This window comes from Taudactylus pleione, unplaced genomic scaffold, assembly GCF_031769625.1.
Source record: "Taudactylus pleione unplaced genomic scaffold, aTauple2 ptg000458l, whole genome shotgun sequence".
Lineage (NCBI taxonomy): Eukaryota > Metazoa > Chordata > Amphibia > Anura > Myobatrachidae > Taudactylus > Taudactylus pleione.
Window position 1 is genome coordinate 2,039,313 of NW_028284860.1, and position 15,368 is coordinate 2,054,680.

The window sequence follows — 15,368 nt, forward strand, 5'->3', positions numbered from 1 at the left end:
GCCCCTATACATCCGCTTAAAGGAGCCATCAGCACTATCAGCAGGCAATTAAACCAGTCCTATCCTGGGTGCAAGGCATCAGTCTGAAATCGATGGATCTCTGCATACATTCACCTCTGAATAGGTCGCAATTCCAAGTCTACACGAGTAGCCCAGTTACACTCATTCAGCAGAAAGTGGAGGAGATCATGCCGACTTCAGCGCTACACAGAATAGCCTGCAGATCTGCTGAGGCACGTATATGTCTGCCTCCGATGTATGCACAGTGCAAAATATTGCAGATTCGGTCCCTTTGTGTATGACTTTGAAATCGGAGATTAATCAATGGATATGATCATAGCCTGTGGTTGAAGTGGAAATTTAGAAGTGGGGGTATGGAAAATTGAATGATTTAATAGTGGTTAGAGAGTGGGAAGTCAGAGTTGGAAAAGTCAGACAGAGTACACAGGTGGGAGAAAACAAGGTCAAGAAAGCAGCCAAAGTGGTGGATCAGCAGGAGTTCCATTGAGAAAGGCTAAAAAAGGAACAAAGGGAGAGAAGAAGTTTATAGGATGCTGGGTTGGTGAGGATGTTAAAGTGTCCTAGGATGATGGAGTGGAGGTCCTAGGATGATGGAGGGGAGGTCAGAGGAGAGATAATGGGAAAGCCAGGCAACAAAATTATCAAGATATTGGAAATTGGGGCCAGGAGAACGGTAGAGAACAAAGACATGGAGATGGATGGGGTAGAAGAGACGAATAGAGTGGACTTTAAAGAGAAAGAATAGGAGGGTTCAGGGGATTATTATACGACAGGTACAGTTTGGGGATATGAGGAGACCCACCCTGACAAATGGGCGCTCATCAAGTCTAACAAAGTGGGTGAATAAGAAGCCCTATAAAATAGGGTCAGTGGAGTGCCAGGTTTCTGCAAGAAGGTGAAAAAGAGTTGGAAATTAAGGAGGTTGTGGATAGTTTGTTCTGGAATTCCAGAGGACAAAGGAAGAGGCAAGAGAGGAAAGAGGAGAGATATGGGTGAAATTGGCTGGGTTGTTCGTGTGAAAGGGTGTGGTGGCTTTCGAAAAGAGACAAGGACAGGTGGTGAGAATGAGTATGGGAAGAAAGCGAGTAGACCTAGTAGCAGACGACTGAAGTAGATAGTAGAGAGTGGAGGGATAGAAGAAGGGGAGAGTGGATCGGGGGTAGTAGGAGGAGGATTAGAGGGGGTAGGATGTACAGTGTGCATTCACAGTCAATAATACAGTAGGTAAAAGCAATGAGATAAGTCATTAATTACAGTATGTAATAAGGCAGTAAATACAATAGATAATACAGTAGGTAAAAGGCAATTAAATAAGGCAGTAACAGAAGAAAATACTAAAAATAGCAGGTGAGTACTGGTAGAGAGTACCAATAGTAGTTTACTAGTACCATGAGAGGTCCAGGGAGTCAGCGTGGGAGCACCTAATAAAGGAAGGGTGGGACGGTTGGTTGGTAGAGGGGTATAGCGGGCAAAGTTCATAATAGAGAATGATGATAGGACTTACACCAAGGCCAGTCTGGCAGACAGAAGACCGGGAGGAGCCACGTAGTTAAGAGATGGTGGTGGGCGGAAGGTCTCAGCACTTTAACAACCCGAGTCGCAGGAGAGAGGCAGCAGTAACCTTCGGAGACAGCAGACTGCAGAGGGGGTACGGGACTCTACAATGAGTACCGGCAGGGTAGCTAAGGTGGGAGGTCCCAGAGAGCTGCTGGAAATGGAGGCAGGATCACGTCGAGGTGGAAGCGATCAGAGGGGGACCAGGATTACTGATAGCAGCAGCGGGCCAGGGCAAGTGCAGCAGCGGCAGCCAGGGTCTGTATAGCAGCGGATGGGCCGTAGGTGTGTCCAGGATTAAGGAGAGTAGCAGAGTGACTGACTGGAGGTGAGGAAGTGGGGACTAGAGCCACAGTCCGAGTAGATGTGGGCCGGGTTGATCAGAGCAGCGGCAGTGAGTGCAGCTACCTCTGGGTTCCAGGGATGATCAGTGTATGTGAAAGGAGAGGAGCAGTAGTGCAGGGGAGCCGATGCAGGGGGCTCTTTGGGTGTAAAATACAGAGTCCAGTGTGCTGGACCCCAGGGAATGCTCCCCAGGCACGTGCTTGAAGATTGTGGAAAAACTCTAAAGGACAGTGCAAGTGTAGAAGTGCCGGTATGTCATACAGTCTCATACCAGCACACTTCAAGCACTGATCATAGCAGACCCTCCAACATGACCCCTTCCATCAGGTACAAAGCGGTCTGTTCCTAGACTTCCTTCTTAAATCACCTGTGTGAAAACACCTCTCATCAATTAACCTAAATTTTACATGCCATAGCAAAACTACATAAAATAAGATAAATGCTATTATGCTTCTGATTAATAACAGTAAAAAAATAAAAAAAAATCAAAAACAAAAAACAAACAAAAAACACCACACTTGTTGTGGAGGGGATAAAATCAACCCTTTCTCCCATACTGGTAGTAGTATGTCTCATGAGGAGAGACCTTTACCACTTCCTTCCACTAAGGCTGAATTCACATCCTCAGTAATGCAGACACTTAGGAAGAAGGCTCTGCCACTGTAGGCACTCACATAGTGACTCTTGCCACAACCTTTCCTAATCCACGACAACCACGACCCACATTTCTGGAGCAAAATTTTTTCCACTGAAACTAACTGCTTGGTCCCCTGGTGCTCTCCCTGCTGCAACTGGAATGTAAGGAATTCCAGCAGCCTCTGTACAAAACATTGCTGTTTACTAGAATGGTCAGGAAGAGACATATGCCAGATACCTGCGTAACAGGACTAAATTCAGTGCCCCTCATCAAGTGTATGGCCTGGGTTTCATTAAAGAAGAAAATATCCAGATTTGTTATTTTGTTTAAATGAAGTAAGCCCCAATTTTAAATAAAATAATGACCCCAAGCTCTGCCAGGTTACTAATGGAGTTTGATTGAAAGTTGCGAAGAGGCAAAGAAAAAAAAACTCTTGTTTATTCTATACATGGTAATTTTTTAAATAATCTTTTAAACATTTGTTTCATTAACATCCAATTGCTGTTTTTGATAATATATAAACTTTATTTATAACCTATCAATTTGTGTGAGAAAAAGAGTGCCCCAAAATAAGAGGATTTTCTTTGTCTCTTCGCACCTTTCAAACAGTGACACTGTAACATACTGGCAGCACCACCAACCTAGTGCCAGATGTAAATTTTGATCCACTGGCCTTTATGTTGGTACAGTCTATCTTTTACCATTAATATACTCACTACTGCAGATTCATATCCCTGTCGTACGAATGGAATGGAGACCATTATTGCTTTATGTTACAGGAAACAATATATTAGGCAATAGAAATGTATGATTTTGCATATACATTTCACCTCTCAAAGCTGGTGTCTTACTGGAAAAAACTGCAATGTATAATATGATCTTTTTATATAGTATATTAATGAACAAACTTCATAATACTGAACTAGGGGCCTGATTCAGAGCCGGACGCTCTGACCAGAGCGCTCGCTCTGAATCAGGGCCCTCCTACCTAAACTTGGAGCGGCCTCTTGGACGCTCGCATAGCTGTGGGTTACCAGCCACAGCTTATGCGAGCGTCCATGATGATGGTCGCGATGGTCAAGACCATCGGGCTTGCGACGAGACCCTGCGGTAGGGTCTCGTGGCCGCAAGCCCTGTAGTGATTTTGGCTCTATCAGAGCCAAAATCACTCCCACTGACATCACTAGTGATGTCAGTGGGGCCGGACCCAGACGGTAGGCGTTCCCATGGGAACGCCTCCGTCTGGCAGCTACGCCCCCGGCACGCCCACCAAAGGGCGTGCTGTCGATGTTGAGTGACAGCACGCCCCCTTTGGTGCGAGACCTGGAGCAACGGCTTCCCCGTCGCTCCCCGGGTCTCGCGCATGCGCACGACAGAGCTCCCTCCGTCATGCGCATGCGCACTAGGGCACCATCGACCCGCTTGCGAGCGCTCAGCGCTCGCGAGCGGGTCTGAATCAGGCCCTAAGGTCCTGTGCTTGATGCACCTATCCCCACACATTCTGGGGCAGAGTAGAACGAATGCGTGAATTTGCACTGTGCAACAAGCACATGTACAATGAGTCTGTGCAATTTGGATGCAATGACACAGGATCGAAAAGGCAAAGTTCAGAGAGTTCGTGTTCATGCAGATCAGCATGTAAGCGAATATACACCTGTCAGGAGGAATATCATTTGCATCTTGTATAGCGCAGGTTCAAGTACAGACTAATATAGAGGGTGTTTAGTAAATCAGGCGCATATGTTAACCACACAAAGACTAACTTACCTCGAGAGGCATATAGCTCTGCATGCGAGAAATTACAGTATTTATCTGTGCAGAATAATGTACTACAGGGCCGGATTAACACCGGAGGGGGGAGGGCGCTAGGGGCGGTCGTCGCTGAGCCCCCACACATTAAGGGCCACCCACACCCACCGGGGCTAAAGTGTGCCGGAAATGGGAGACTGAACCAGTTCCACCTCTGCCGGCCCATTTAACCCCGGCACGGCGCTTCCCACATCGGCAGCCGGAGGCTGGAGCTCAATCCTGAGCTCCGGCTTCCACAGTGCACTATGAGAGAGTCGTCATGACGTCTCTCCCATAGTTCAGAGGAGCAGCCAGGCGGACCGGACGGCAGCGTACGCGGGAGAGGGGCCTAAGGTAAGTATTAGTTTTCTTTTTTTGGTTGCAAGCGGCTTCATTATAGGGGGCACTACTACTGTGGGAAATACTCGGGGGACATTATTATTGGGGGGTTATGTCACTCGCTAAAAGTCCTCCTTTCAGTATTTAACAAACAGCGCTAAGTTTAGCTTATTGCTGTTTATGAATGTACCGATTAAGAGCGATATAGACCACATTGCGCATACCCCCATTTTGTCCATATTTAATAGGGGCCCCCACAGACCTTCATCCAGCCCTGATGTACATCCATTTTACTTCTAACTCAGCATCAATCAAGATATCCATATGTGAACCATATGATTCCAGATGATCTACTGGGTCACCAGCTGTGTTTGGTTGCTCAACATACTACTAACTTGATCATATCATGCCAGTCAGATGACATTAAGACAGGTTAAAACCAATTTGCCTGTGGACGATATGGTAACAAAATTAATGATCAAGCAATATTTTTTCTCACTTGAACTGCTGGTCTTTGGCTCCTCGGGTTTTCGAAAGAAACCGCTCCGTGAGTTTTTCCAGGTTACGTGAATAATCCATCTCGATCTCTGCTTTCTTACGGAAAAAGTCCTGCAAGTCCTGAAGAAGCTGGGTGCGTAGATCACATTGCTGATCCAGACATTTCAGCTGCTCCAACAACTGGGCTCGGATCTCTAAAACAAATAAATTAAAAAGGTCTTAAGTGAACATGTCGGGCTAAATAAACATACAGGACAGTAATTCAATAGTATATCACAAACAGCCTTACATATGACATAAGGTGTTTGTAAAAAAAAAAAAAGGGATATTTAAACAATCATATATACGAGTATGAAAATTAAAAAGCTAATTCCACCTAAACTGGCAACACAGCTGCCTATTTGAAGCAAAGGCTGCTGCAGCAGGAGTGAGGGTGAGCAAATTCACTCAGACCTTGGGGGGATAGGTCAGATATTCAGTTATTACTTAGCTTATTAAAAAATAAAAAAATAGTAATATATATATATATATATATATATATATATATACACACACGCACACACATACATACATACATACATATACACACACACACAATATTTTTCAAGATTAAATACAATATTCAGTGTTACCCTGGCGGCTTTATAAAACGGTAAAGCTTAATATTCTATTGATCCCACATCTTTAGGACAGTGACTTCATTAGACTTGATAATGGCCAAAGAACTGAAAATGCAGTCCGTTAATCTCACTCTTGATTTATTAAGCAGGCAACTGAATCGAACATGCTCATTTTAATGATTACATTTTAGTGGTGCCTTGGCATGAAGGGAAGTAATGCGAAACTCCCATCCTAGCAAGCTTCACCTTATACACAAATATTGCATGAGCGCTCCAGTTATTGAATTAAGTGCATCTTGGAGAAGCATGGTAGAAATAAAAGTGAAACAGGATCAAATGATGTAAAATGATAGAAAAAACATAAATAAACAGAGGGAAGCTGGAGAACAAGACATACAGCTCACTTGCATTACGTAGCCTTTAATATAAATGGTTGCCAATATGGCTTAGCACTCTATATGAAAGCTCACGTACAAATTGCTTTACCAGTTTATAGTTTTCACCATCTGGCATTCTGCTAGTTCAATAAATAAGCCAAAATAAGGCAATGGCAGAGAGGTAGGACTCCCAGCCTGGATGAAAACCATTGATGATAATGGGATTTTATGGTTGGCTGCAATAAAGAGGTCACCACACTTACTGCAGCAGTAGCAGTGGGTCTCAATGCTCCCACAGCAATGTCAGGAATTTCCTGACCCACTCAGATTTCAATGCAGCAGCGCAGAGTGGGGCTCAATACTGCTTTGTTCAGCTATGCCGAGCCCACAATGACTGGATTCCTGACAGCCCACAAGACCCAGGGCAACAGACAATCATCCCATGTGCCCTCATGCTGCAGTGCACAGACTTAACTCCTAATCTGCTTGGAAGGTAAACTACATTATTTCAAAAACTTTATTAGAACAGTAAACAACCTTATTTTTACTCCAAGTAATCGTATTGTCAGATTAAAATACACTGTGTATTTTATTTTTGTATAAGACATTGATTGCATAGGGATGTATGAATGAAGTAATAAAAAAAAAAAACAGCACAACGATTACTTCTATAAATCATTATTGATATTTATTGATAGCTATAGTTAGGTGGTATTTTGTGAAACTACAAAATGTATTCTAAATAAAAAACATGATGGTCCATGTTTCATGCGTATAGATGCTAAACCACTCTGCTCCAACTACTACCACAATTAAATTAATTAATTTTAAAGGTTGTTCCAGGTTGTTCTAACAGAGCCGAAAGCACTTCTACTGACATCACTTGTGATGTCAGTGGGGCCGGCCCCATGGGAACACCCCCGTCTGGGCAGCCACGCCCTGGCCCGCCCACCAAAGGGGGCGTGCTGTCACTCAACATCGACAGCACGCCCCCTTTGGTACGAGAGCGACTGATTGCCCGTTGCTAACCGGGTCTCGCGCATGCGCACGATGGAGCAGGCTCAGTCGTGCGCATGCACACTGGGCCACCATCGACCCGCTTGCGAGCACATAGCACTCGCGAGCAGGTCTGAATCAGGCCTAAAAGCCTTTGTTGGTAATGACCGGTTCAAGACGCCTCCTGTATGGAGAGACTAGTCGCATGCATTGCTCAGGTGTGATTTTGGCCAATTCTTCCACACAGTCTTCAAATCATGAAGGTTCCATGGGGCTCTTCTATGAACTCTGGGCCTGATTCAGCAAGGAACGCACGGATGCAGACGCACGCAATCGGTCGATGTTTTTGCTCTGCACGTGCATCGCAGTGCGCTAACCAGCAATTGTGATGGGAACTGCGTTTGTAGAGGCTACGTAGACCCAGAGCACAGTGATTGACAGGAAGTGCCGTTTGTGGGTGGTGACGGAGGGGGGGGGGGGGGTGTGGTCGGGCAAACGCAGGCGTGCCTGTGTATTTGGACGGCGTTTCAGGGGTGTGCATAATTAAGCCCTTGCAGCGACGGACACAGCCTGAGATCTAGTTGCATGCAGGAAGCGTCGCTATGCCCGCGGGAGGGTCAGGTCAACCACAAATGTGCGTATGGGTCCGTTGGTTCTCGATGTTACTGCTGCCTTGCCAGGTATAGAGGACGCAAGGGAGGTGGGTGGTATTATGTAGTGCTGGGCGTCTGCTTATTCTGCTGCAATTGCCCAGCGTATGCATTTATTAGCATATTTTCACAGCGGCCGGGTGCATACATTTGCATCCGTGCGTTCCCTGCTGAATCAGGCCCTCTGATCTTTAGTTCTTTCCATATATTTTCAATTGGATTCAAGCCAGCTGATTGGCTGGGCCATTCTAGCAGCTTTATTTTCTCAGCTCTGTCCTTGGCTGTGTGTGTGTGTTTGGGAACATGGTCTTGCTGAAATGTCCACCCTCATTTCATCTTCAGCATCCTGGTAGATGGCAGCAGATTTTTATCAAGAATGTCTCGGTACATTTTTCCATTCATCCTTCCTTCAACCACATGAAGTATGCCAGTACCGTATGCTGAAAAACAGCCCCACACCATTATGTGCCCGCCTCCAAACTTAACTGTTGGTATTGTGTTTTTGGGGTGATGTGCAGTGCCATTTCTACTTCAAACATGGTGTGCATTATGGCATCCAAAGAGTTCCATTTTGGTCTAATCTGACCACACTATGGGGGTCATTCAGACCCGGTCGTTAGCGCCGATGCGCTCGGACCGGGTCGATGGCCCCCCACAAAGCATGCGCACGACGGTGACGGCGCCGTCGTGCGCATGCGTGAGACCCGCTACGACCGACAGCGCCAGTCGTAGCGGGTCTCGATCCAAAGGGGGCGAGCTGTCGATGTTGATTGACAGCTCGCCCCGTTTGGAAGGCGGGCCGGGGGGGGGTGTGGCAGCCCAAACGGAGGCGTTCCCATGGGAACGCCTACCGTTTGGGGGCGGCCCCACCGACATCACTAGTGATGTCAGTGGAGAGCTTCCGGCTCAGACAGAGCCGAAAGCTCTCTGGGGCTTACGACAAGGGAGGCCCTACCCTAGGGTCTCGTCGTAAGCCCCGATGGTCGCGATGGTCTTGACCATCGCGACCATTACCTTAGGCGGTCGTAAGGCTGTGTGTGTTAACCCACAGCCTTACCACCGCAAAGGAGGACGTCTTGAAAATTCAAGACGTCCTCCCCTCATTCAGACCGACCGCACGCTCTGTTCGACCGGCTCTGAATGAGGTCCTATATTCTCCCAGTATTTCACAGGCTTATCCAAATGTTGCGCAGCAAACTTTAAACAAGCGTCAACATGCTTTCTCTTCAGCAGTGGAGTCTTGCGTGGTGAACGTGCATACAGGCCATGGCGGTTGAATGCATTACTTACTATTTTCTTTGATACAATTGTACCTGCTAATTCCAGGTCTTTCTGAAGCTCTCCACAAGTGGTCCTTGGCTCTTGGACAACTATTCTGATAAGTCTTTTCACTCCACTTTCAGAAATCTTGCGAGGAGCACCTGGTTGTGGCCGGTTTATGGTGAAATGATGTTCTTTCAATTTCTGGATTATGGCCCCAACAGTGATCACTGGAGCATTCAGAAGTTTAGAAATCCTTCTGTAACCAATGTCATCAATATGTTTTACAACAATAAGGTTGCGAAGGTCTTGAGAGAGCACTTTGCTTTTACCTATCATGAGAGGTTTCTTGTGTGACACCTTGGTAATGAGACACCTTTTTATAGGCCATCAGTTGGGACTGAAGCTTATATTAATTTCAACTGACAAGGGGCAGGATTGCTCTCTAATTACTGATAGATTTCAGTGTCTTGGCTTTCCATGCCTTTTTGCACCTCCCTTTCTTCCAGTGGCGGAACTAGAGAGTGGTGGGCCCAGGTGCAAGAATATGCTTTGGGCCCCCCCCATCCCACCCATTTCTGGCACCCCAACATTTTTTCACCACCCCTCACCCCTCCCCAGTAATTAAATACAGTGTCTGTCCTGCTGCCCAGCCTTGTTTTCTCACCACCTCTCACTACCCCCCCAGTCAGTAAATTCAGTCTGTCCAGCCCGAGTGTGTCAGCCTCATTCTCCCTCCATCCCCAGCATGTCTCGTTCTTCCCGCCAGCGTGTGCTCCTTCTAACCACAGCGTATCAGCCTCTTTACCCCCCAGCCCCAGTGTTTGTCAGCCTCTTTCCCCCCCCAGCGTGTGTCAGCCTCTTCCCCCCCCCCAGCCCCAGCATGTGTCAGCCGTCTTTCCCCCCCCAGCCCCAGCATGTGTCAGCCGTCTTTCCCCCCCCAACCCCAGCATGTGTCAGCCTCTTTCCCCCCCCAACCCCAGCATGTGTCAGCCTCTTTCCCCCCCCAACCCCAGCATGTGTCAGCCTCTTTCCCCCCCCCCAACCCCAGCATGTGTCAGCCTCTTTCCCCCCCCAGCATGTCAGCATCTTTCCCCCAAGCCCCAGCATGCGTCTCAGCCCTTTCTCCCCCAGCCCCAGTGTGTGTCAGCCTCTTCCCCAGCCCCAGCGTATGGGTCAGCCTTTCAACCCCCCAGCCCCAGTGTGTGTGTCAGCCTGTCCCCCCCCCAGTGTGTCACCCTCTTCATCCCCCCCCAGTGCCAGCCTGCCCCCCCCGCGCCAGCGTCTCAGCCTCTTCTTCCCCCCCCCAGCGCCAGCCTCTTTCACCCTCCCCCCCTCCATACCACCGCCACTTACCTTATTTCTTCCTCTTCTGCTCCTCTTGATCTTCTTACTCCAGCAGCCCGGACCCTTGTTATGACACAGCGCACGTGACGTCATGACGTCACGCGCGCCGTGTCATAACAAGGGGCTGGGCTGCTGGATCAAGGCGCGGGGCCGCGGTGGGTATCTCTCATGTTGGAGTCGTAGCGGCCGAAGCGGGCCCGCTCCAGCTCCAAACATTTAGGTAATGGGGACCAGGTCGGCGGGCAGCGGCGCTGTCGGATGCAGGCGGCCATGGGCCCCTGCACCACAGCGGGCCCCGGTGCGAGGTACCGGCTGCACCGCCGCTAGTTCCGCCCCTGCTTTCTTCATGTGTTCAATACTTTTTCCCTGTGTCATTTCACATTATTACACATAACTTAATTTATGAACATCTCATCTATGGTTTGATTTCTTTGCATGTGTGGATTGCATGGGTTGTTGCTGACATTTGGTGAAAATTTCATTACAATAGCACAAATACTGTATATTTACTGAGAAAAATGTTGATGTTTTCAATACTTATTGTACCCACTGTATACATCACACACATTGCAAAATAACTCACTTTCAGATTCTGGTTGGGCTGTAAATCTTTTCTAACATCAGCATTATCATGGTGAAAAACTAATGTCAAGGAGGTGAAGATGTACCCCTGTGTCATCCATATTGTAAAACCACCTTCCCACTCTGCAAGGGGAGACATCTCCCGTGAAAGCGCATTACTGTTCCCTACCCAGGACCAGCACAGGTTTTGCTGTCTGACTATTATGCCCAGAACTGGTGCCTGAATAGATGATGCCATCTTGTTCCTAATTACCAGAAACCGTATGTCCTGAGAGGGCGGTGTCTATGGTCAGAGGGTTCACACAGGAATGGAAAAAAACCAAGAAATTGGAGAAGGAATTATTATTTATTGCAGTACACAGTTTTGTACCATTCTAGACACTCGCCCTCCTCAGAGAAAAAAGTTGGCCAATGTTACAGATTGCAGACTGCTTTATATATATATTAAAAATAGGGGCAAACCATCCATTTCTAAATTTTGCTGGAGAAAGTGTGGAGAAGTGGGCAGTATCTTCCATGTATTTTGGTCATGCCCTCTACTGAGACCTATTTGGGTCGAAGTGTTCACCTTGATTGGGGACATTGCGGGAGTGGGGATACCACTGGACCCGGTTATTGCTCTGTTTCATTTTTTCCCGGGGAACTTATCAAAGGGAGATAGATATATATTGGGGCACATTCTGATTTCTGCAAAAGCTGCTATTGCTCAATTGTGGAGAACAGACTGTGTGCCCAGCTTAGGTCATATAATAAATAAAGTAAATTGCCATTGTGATTTTGAGACAGCGGACAGTAACTATTCTACTGCGGTCTCTTCGCACCATATGCTGTGGTTTAAATGGAAAGAATATAGGGATAGTCTGGGAGGAAATCCCTTGAGACCTGGCCCAACTGATATTGGAATACTACATTCTCCTTCTCCTTCCAATAATATTGTCTCTTGAGTTCCAAAAGTGTATTGTTTTGTCGATATAGAACTGGGTTATACAATACCGTTTTGAAAATGTGATATTTGTATGTATTTTCTGAGTGTGTAGTATCAAAAATTTAGCTATTTACTCTTTTTCTTTTGTCCCCCTCCTTTTATTTTATTGTGTTTTTAAATATTATTTTATTTTATTTTTTGTATATGTTATTGTTGAGATTATTATAATATTTAAATTTATTTACGGTATCTAATAAAAATATAATTGGTAAAAAAAAAAAAATAGGGGCAAACAATTCACAGTAATATCAGAACAACAATCCTATCTAAAGCTGGGTGCACCGTATGCGATCCCTCGTACGATACATCTTTCCGACTCGGATCGGAGTGATATTGCGCGTGGATTACATAGTTTGTACACCTGATCATGCGTGCCGGCTGGTCTTTCTTCGCTTCGTCTCATCTCTTGTGCTGCACAGCAGATGGCACGGTGCGATGAATGGCGCCATGCAGCATGGTACGACACACTGCGTCGTCAACCACTGCATCGTGTAGAGTGTACAGACGGCACAACCTATTGTGCAGTTTTTGCTGGCTACACACATCGTGTAGTGTGTACCCAGCTTAGGTATAATTAAGAGTGACCAGACATGCAAGAGCTAGAATTGCAAACTAAATACACAATCTAACAGGAAACTAAAAGTGATATAGGATACTGTGGAAAGAGGCGATGGCTGAGAGAATACAGAGAAGGCAACACCCAGAGAAGGCATTGGTTCTGTGCAGAGTTCTTGCAAAGTCCAAACAGTGCTAATAACAGCAACAATACATTTAAACCAGCAGTAACAACCTGGTGCATGTAAGGAGCGCAATTCCAAAATTAAAATTATTCAGTAAACAGATACATTGACTTTTTGAACCAGTTGTACACTAGCTTTAACTTATTCTTGGTGTCATTGTGTAATTAAATCCCTTTTGTCAACAAAGATTAGTATGTTTTTATCTGTATTGGCACTTTGTCAAGGGGCGCTTGGGATAAGAGTATTTAACACAATGATAAACACTTCCTGTATGATAAACATAACAGCCGAATGGTTTCAGTTCACTAACAGAAAAGCTTGCCACCAGTGAGATACCTATGTGTTACACAAATGGAGAAAAGAAAAACATCATTTCTAGAGCAGAGGAGCATTTTTGGATGTGTAAGGTTGTAGTGTACCTCAGGCCCTAAAAAAGGTGATTTTTTTAAATTTTTTCCTCCCTTTTCAAGATCTTGTATAACGTGTTTGTTACTGGAGTTTTCAGTGTTATTGGAGGTCAGTGTAATAAATGTATGAAAACAAGAACACCTGTGGGAAAAATCGCAAACATACATAAATACTAGTATGTTGCGTTTTTCCACAGGTATGGAGACATTGGAATCAATGTGTTCTATTTTGTTTATAGGAAGATGAACATAATGCCGAATGCGAAGATGTCGTATGGAGTTTCAGTGACTGCTATAATGGGTCTTTTTATCAAGTTTTATTGAGGCACTTCGAAGTTGCCTGTATTGGGGCAGGTACCCACGTAGACCTGCATTATGTGCAGTTTTTTATGGAAGAGAAGATTACTTGTGTAATAAATTCTCCCCATCTACTTCAGCAACGGAACTCAAGTAAGTAAGGTAGTGCAACTGAAGCCTGGCCCACTAACCCTACGTATTTTTCAAACAAAATTTAAGTCACTGTAATTTTGTAATTCTGCACTAAAACTAATTTCATTGTTGCTCTGTATAGGTTTTCTTCAGGACTATGGTCTGTATAAAATTTAATCAGTTTCTTGGTTTCCAATAGTAAGTCTACTATAAATTTGATTGTCTTGGTTAGGATTTTAAAAAAATAAAAAATCTAGGACAAATGAAACAAAGTGCGTTTATCCCATCATCCATGGGTGCAACTAGTCACTTGAAAAGAACTCGTCACAATTAAACTGTGACAATGGGTGGTCACAAACAATCATGCCGCACAGTGATTACAAATCATTTGTGTTGATCTTCCCATAGGAAATAAACTCCTTCAAGATGGGCGATTGCTGGAAGGCATTTAATGACTCGCGATTGAGTGACAGAAAATCGCTTGGGTAATTTAGACCAAAAATATAAACACTTTTTTTTATGCATTCATTCGTTCACATAATGGATACATTTAGCAAGAAGATCTATGAGGGAAACAAAAACAAACAAAAATTCAGAGTATGTTAAAATGCAAGCCTAGATTGACAATAGTATAATACAGTACACATGGGACCTCATTCAGAGTCGGTCGTTGCAGCCGTACGCCACCGATGTTCGCTAAACTGCGCATGCGTAAAATTCGCAATGCGCGTGCGCAAACTAGCTATTACGATCAGAAATTGCTCTCTCCTTCAACTTGGCCAGGTCGTTAGTTTGAGTGACAGGATGAGGCGTTTGTGGGTGGTAACAGGGGAAGGTGCTTGTGAACGGGGGAGTGGAGATCCGAACGTAGGCGTGCCTGACTATGCAAACTGCTTTTTATGGGAGTGCATAATTAACTAAGTAGTGTCATGGCACATGTGACAAGGGAGGTTTTTACACTGACTTGATCGTAGTGCTTAAGAGAGGGTATGGTCAACCTTAAGGTCTACGACCAGCTCCGATGGTTCTCGATGGTCTCGATTAATCCTTATATGCCCGAAGATGACGTGTAATGGGAACGAGAAGGAGGCGTATTTTTAGTCTTATGGCCGCATCCTCCCCTCACTCGTCCAGCTAACGATCCCATCTTAACGAAGCAACTTGCGAGCGCTTCATTTGCATATCCGGCCCCTTTTACCTTACGACCGTGCGGCCACAACGACCGACTCTGAATGAGGTCCATGGTCTCATATCATAACCATAAATAGCTGCTTGTGTATAAGCCATTTCTTTTTATAATTATAGCAACTTACCAAGGACTTTTAAAAAAAAAAACATATTAACTACTAACAAGTGCTATTTTCACAAAAAATTTATTACATTACAATTTAATTTATACACAATATCAGCACATTTCCAAGGGAGAAATTCAAGTAATTCTCTACTACGCCAAAGTATCTTTTGGACATCTGAGCACGTTATCTACAATTATTCAAAATAATAAAAATTGCAATATAACATGATTCAGAAGCAAACATTGGGCCTGATTCATTACGGATGGCTATTGCGATTGCAGCTGCGATTACGCTGCAATGCAGTTCTACTGTGAAAATATGCGAATGTTTGCAACTGCTCAGCCAGCAAAGATTCCCACTACCGCTTTCGCACATCCGTAAGAACTTGCAATCCTGCTTATACATCGGTAACATCGGACCATTACGCAGAATTACAGAAGGTCCGACCTATCTCAGAAATTGCAACTCTCGTCGTACGCAGTGAGTACTCAAGCTACG

General features: G+C 45.3%; 1 protein-coding gene across 2 annotated transcripts in view; it reads right to left on the reverse strand.

The window, feature by feature from the left end:
- The window catches only part of SRGAP2 (SLIT-ROBO Rho GTPase activating protein 2), a 153,973-nt gene that overhangs the window by 91,078 nt on the left and 47,527 nt on the right, over nucleotides 1–15,368 (reverse strand). For both annotated transcript variants that reach the window (XM_088448563.1, XM_088448564.1), the window contains exon 3: nucleotides 5,184–5,376. In XM_088448563.1, the coding sequence (XP_088304689.1) occupies nucleotides 5,184–5,376 (193 nt within the window). The remainder of the gene's footprint in view (nucleotides 1–5,183; nucleotides 5,377–15,368) is intronic.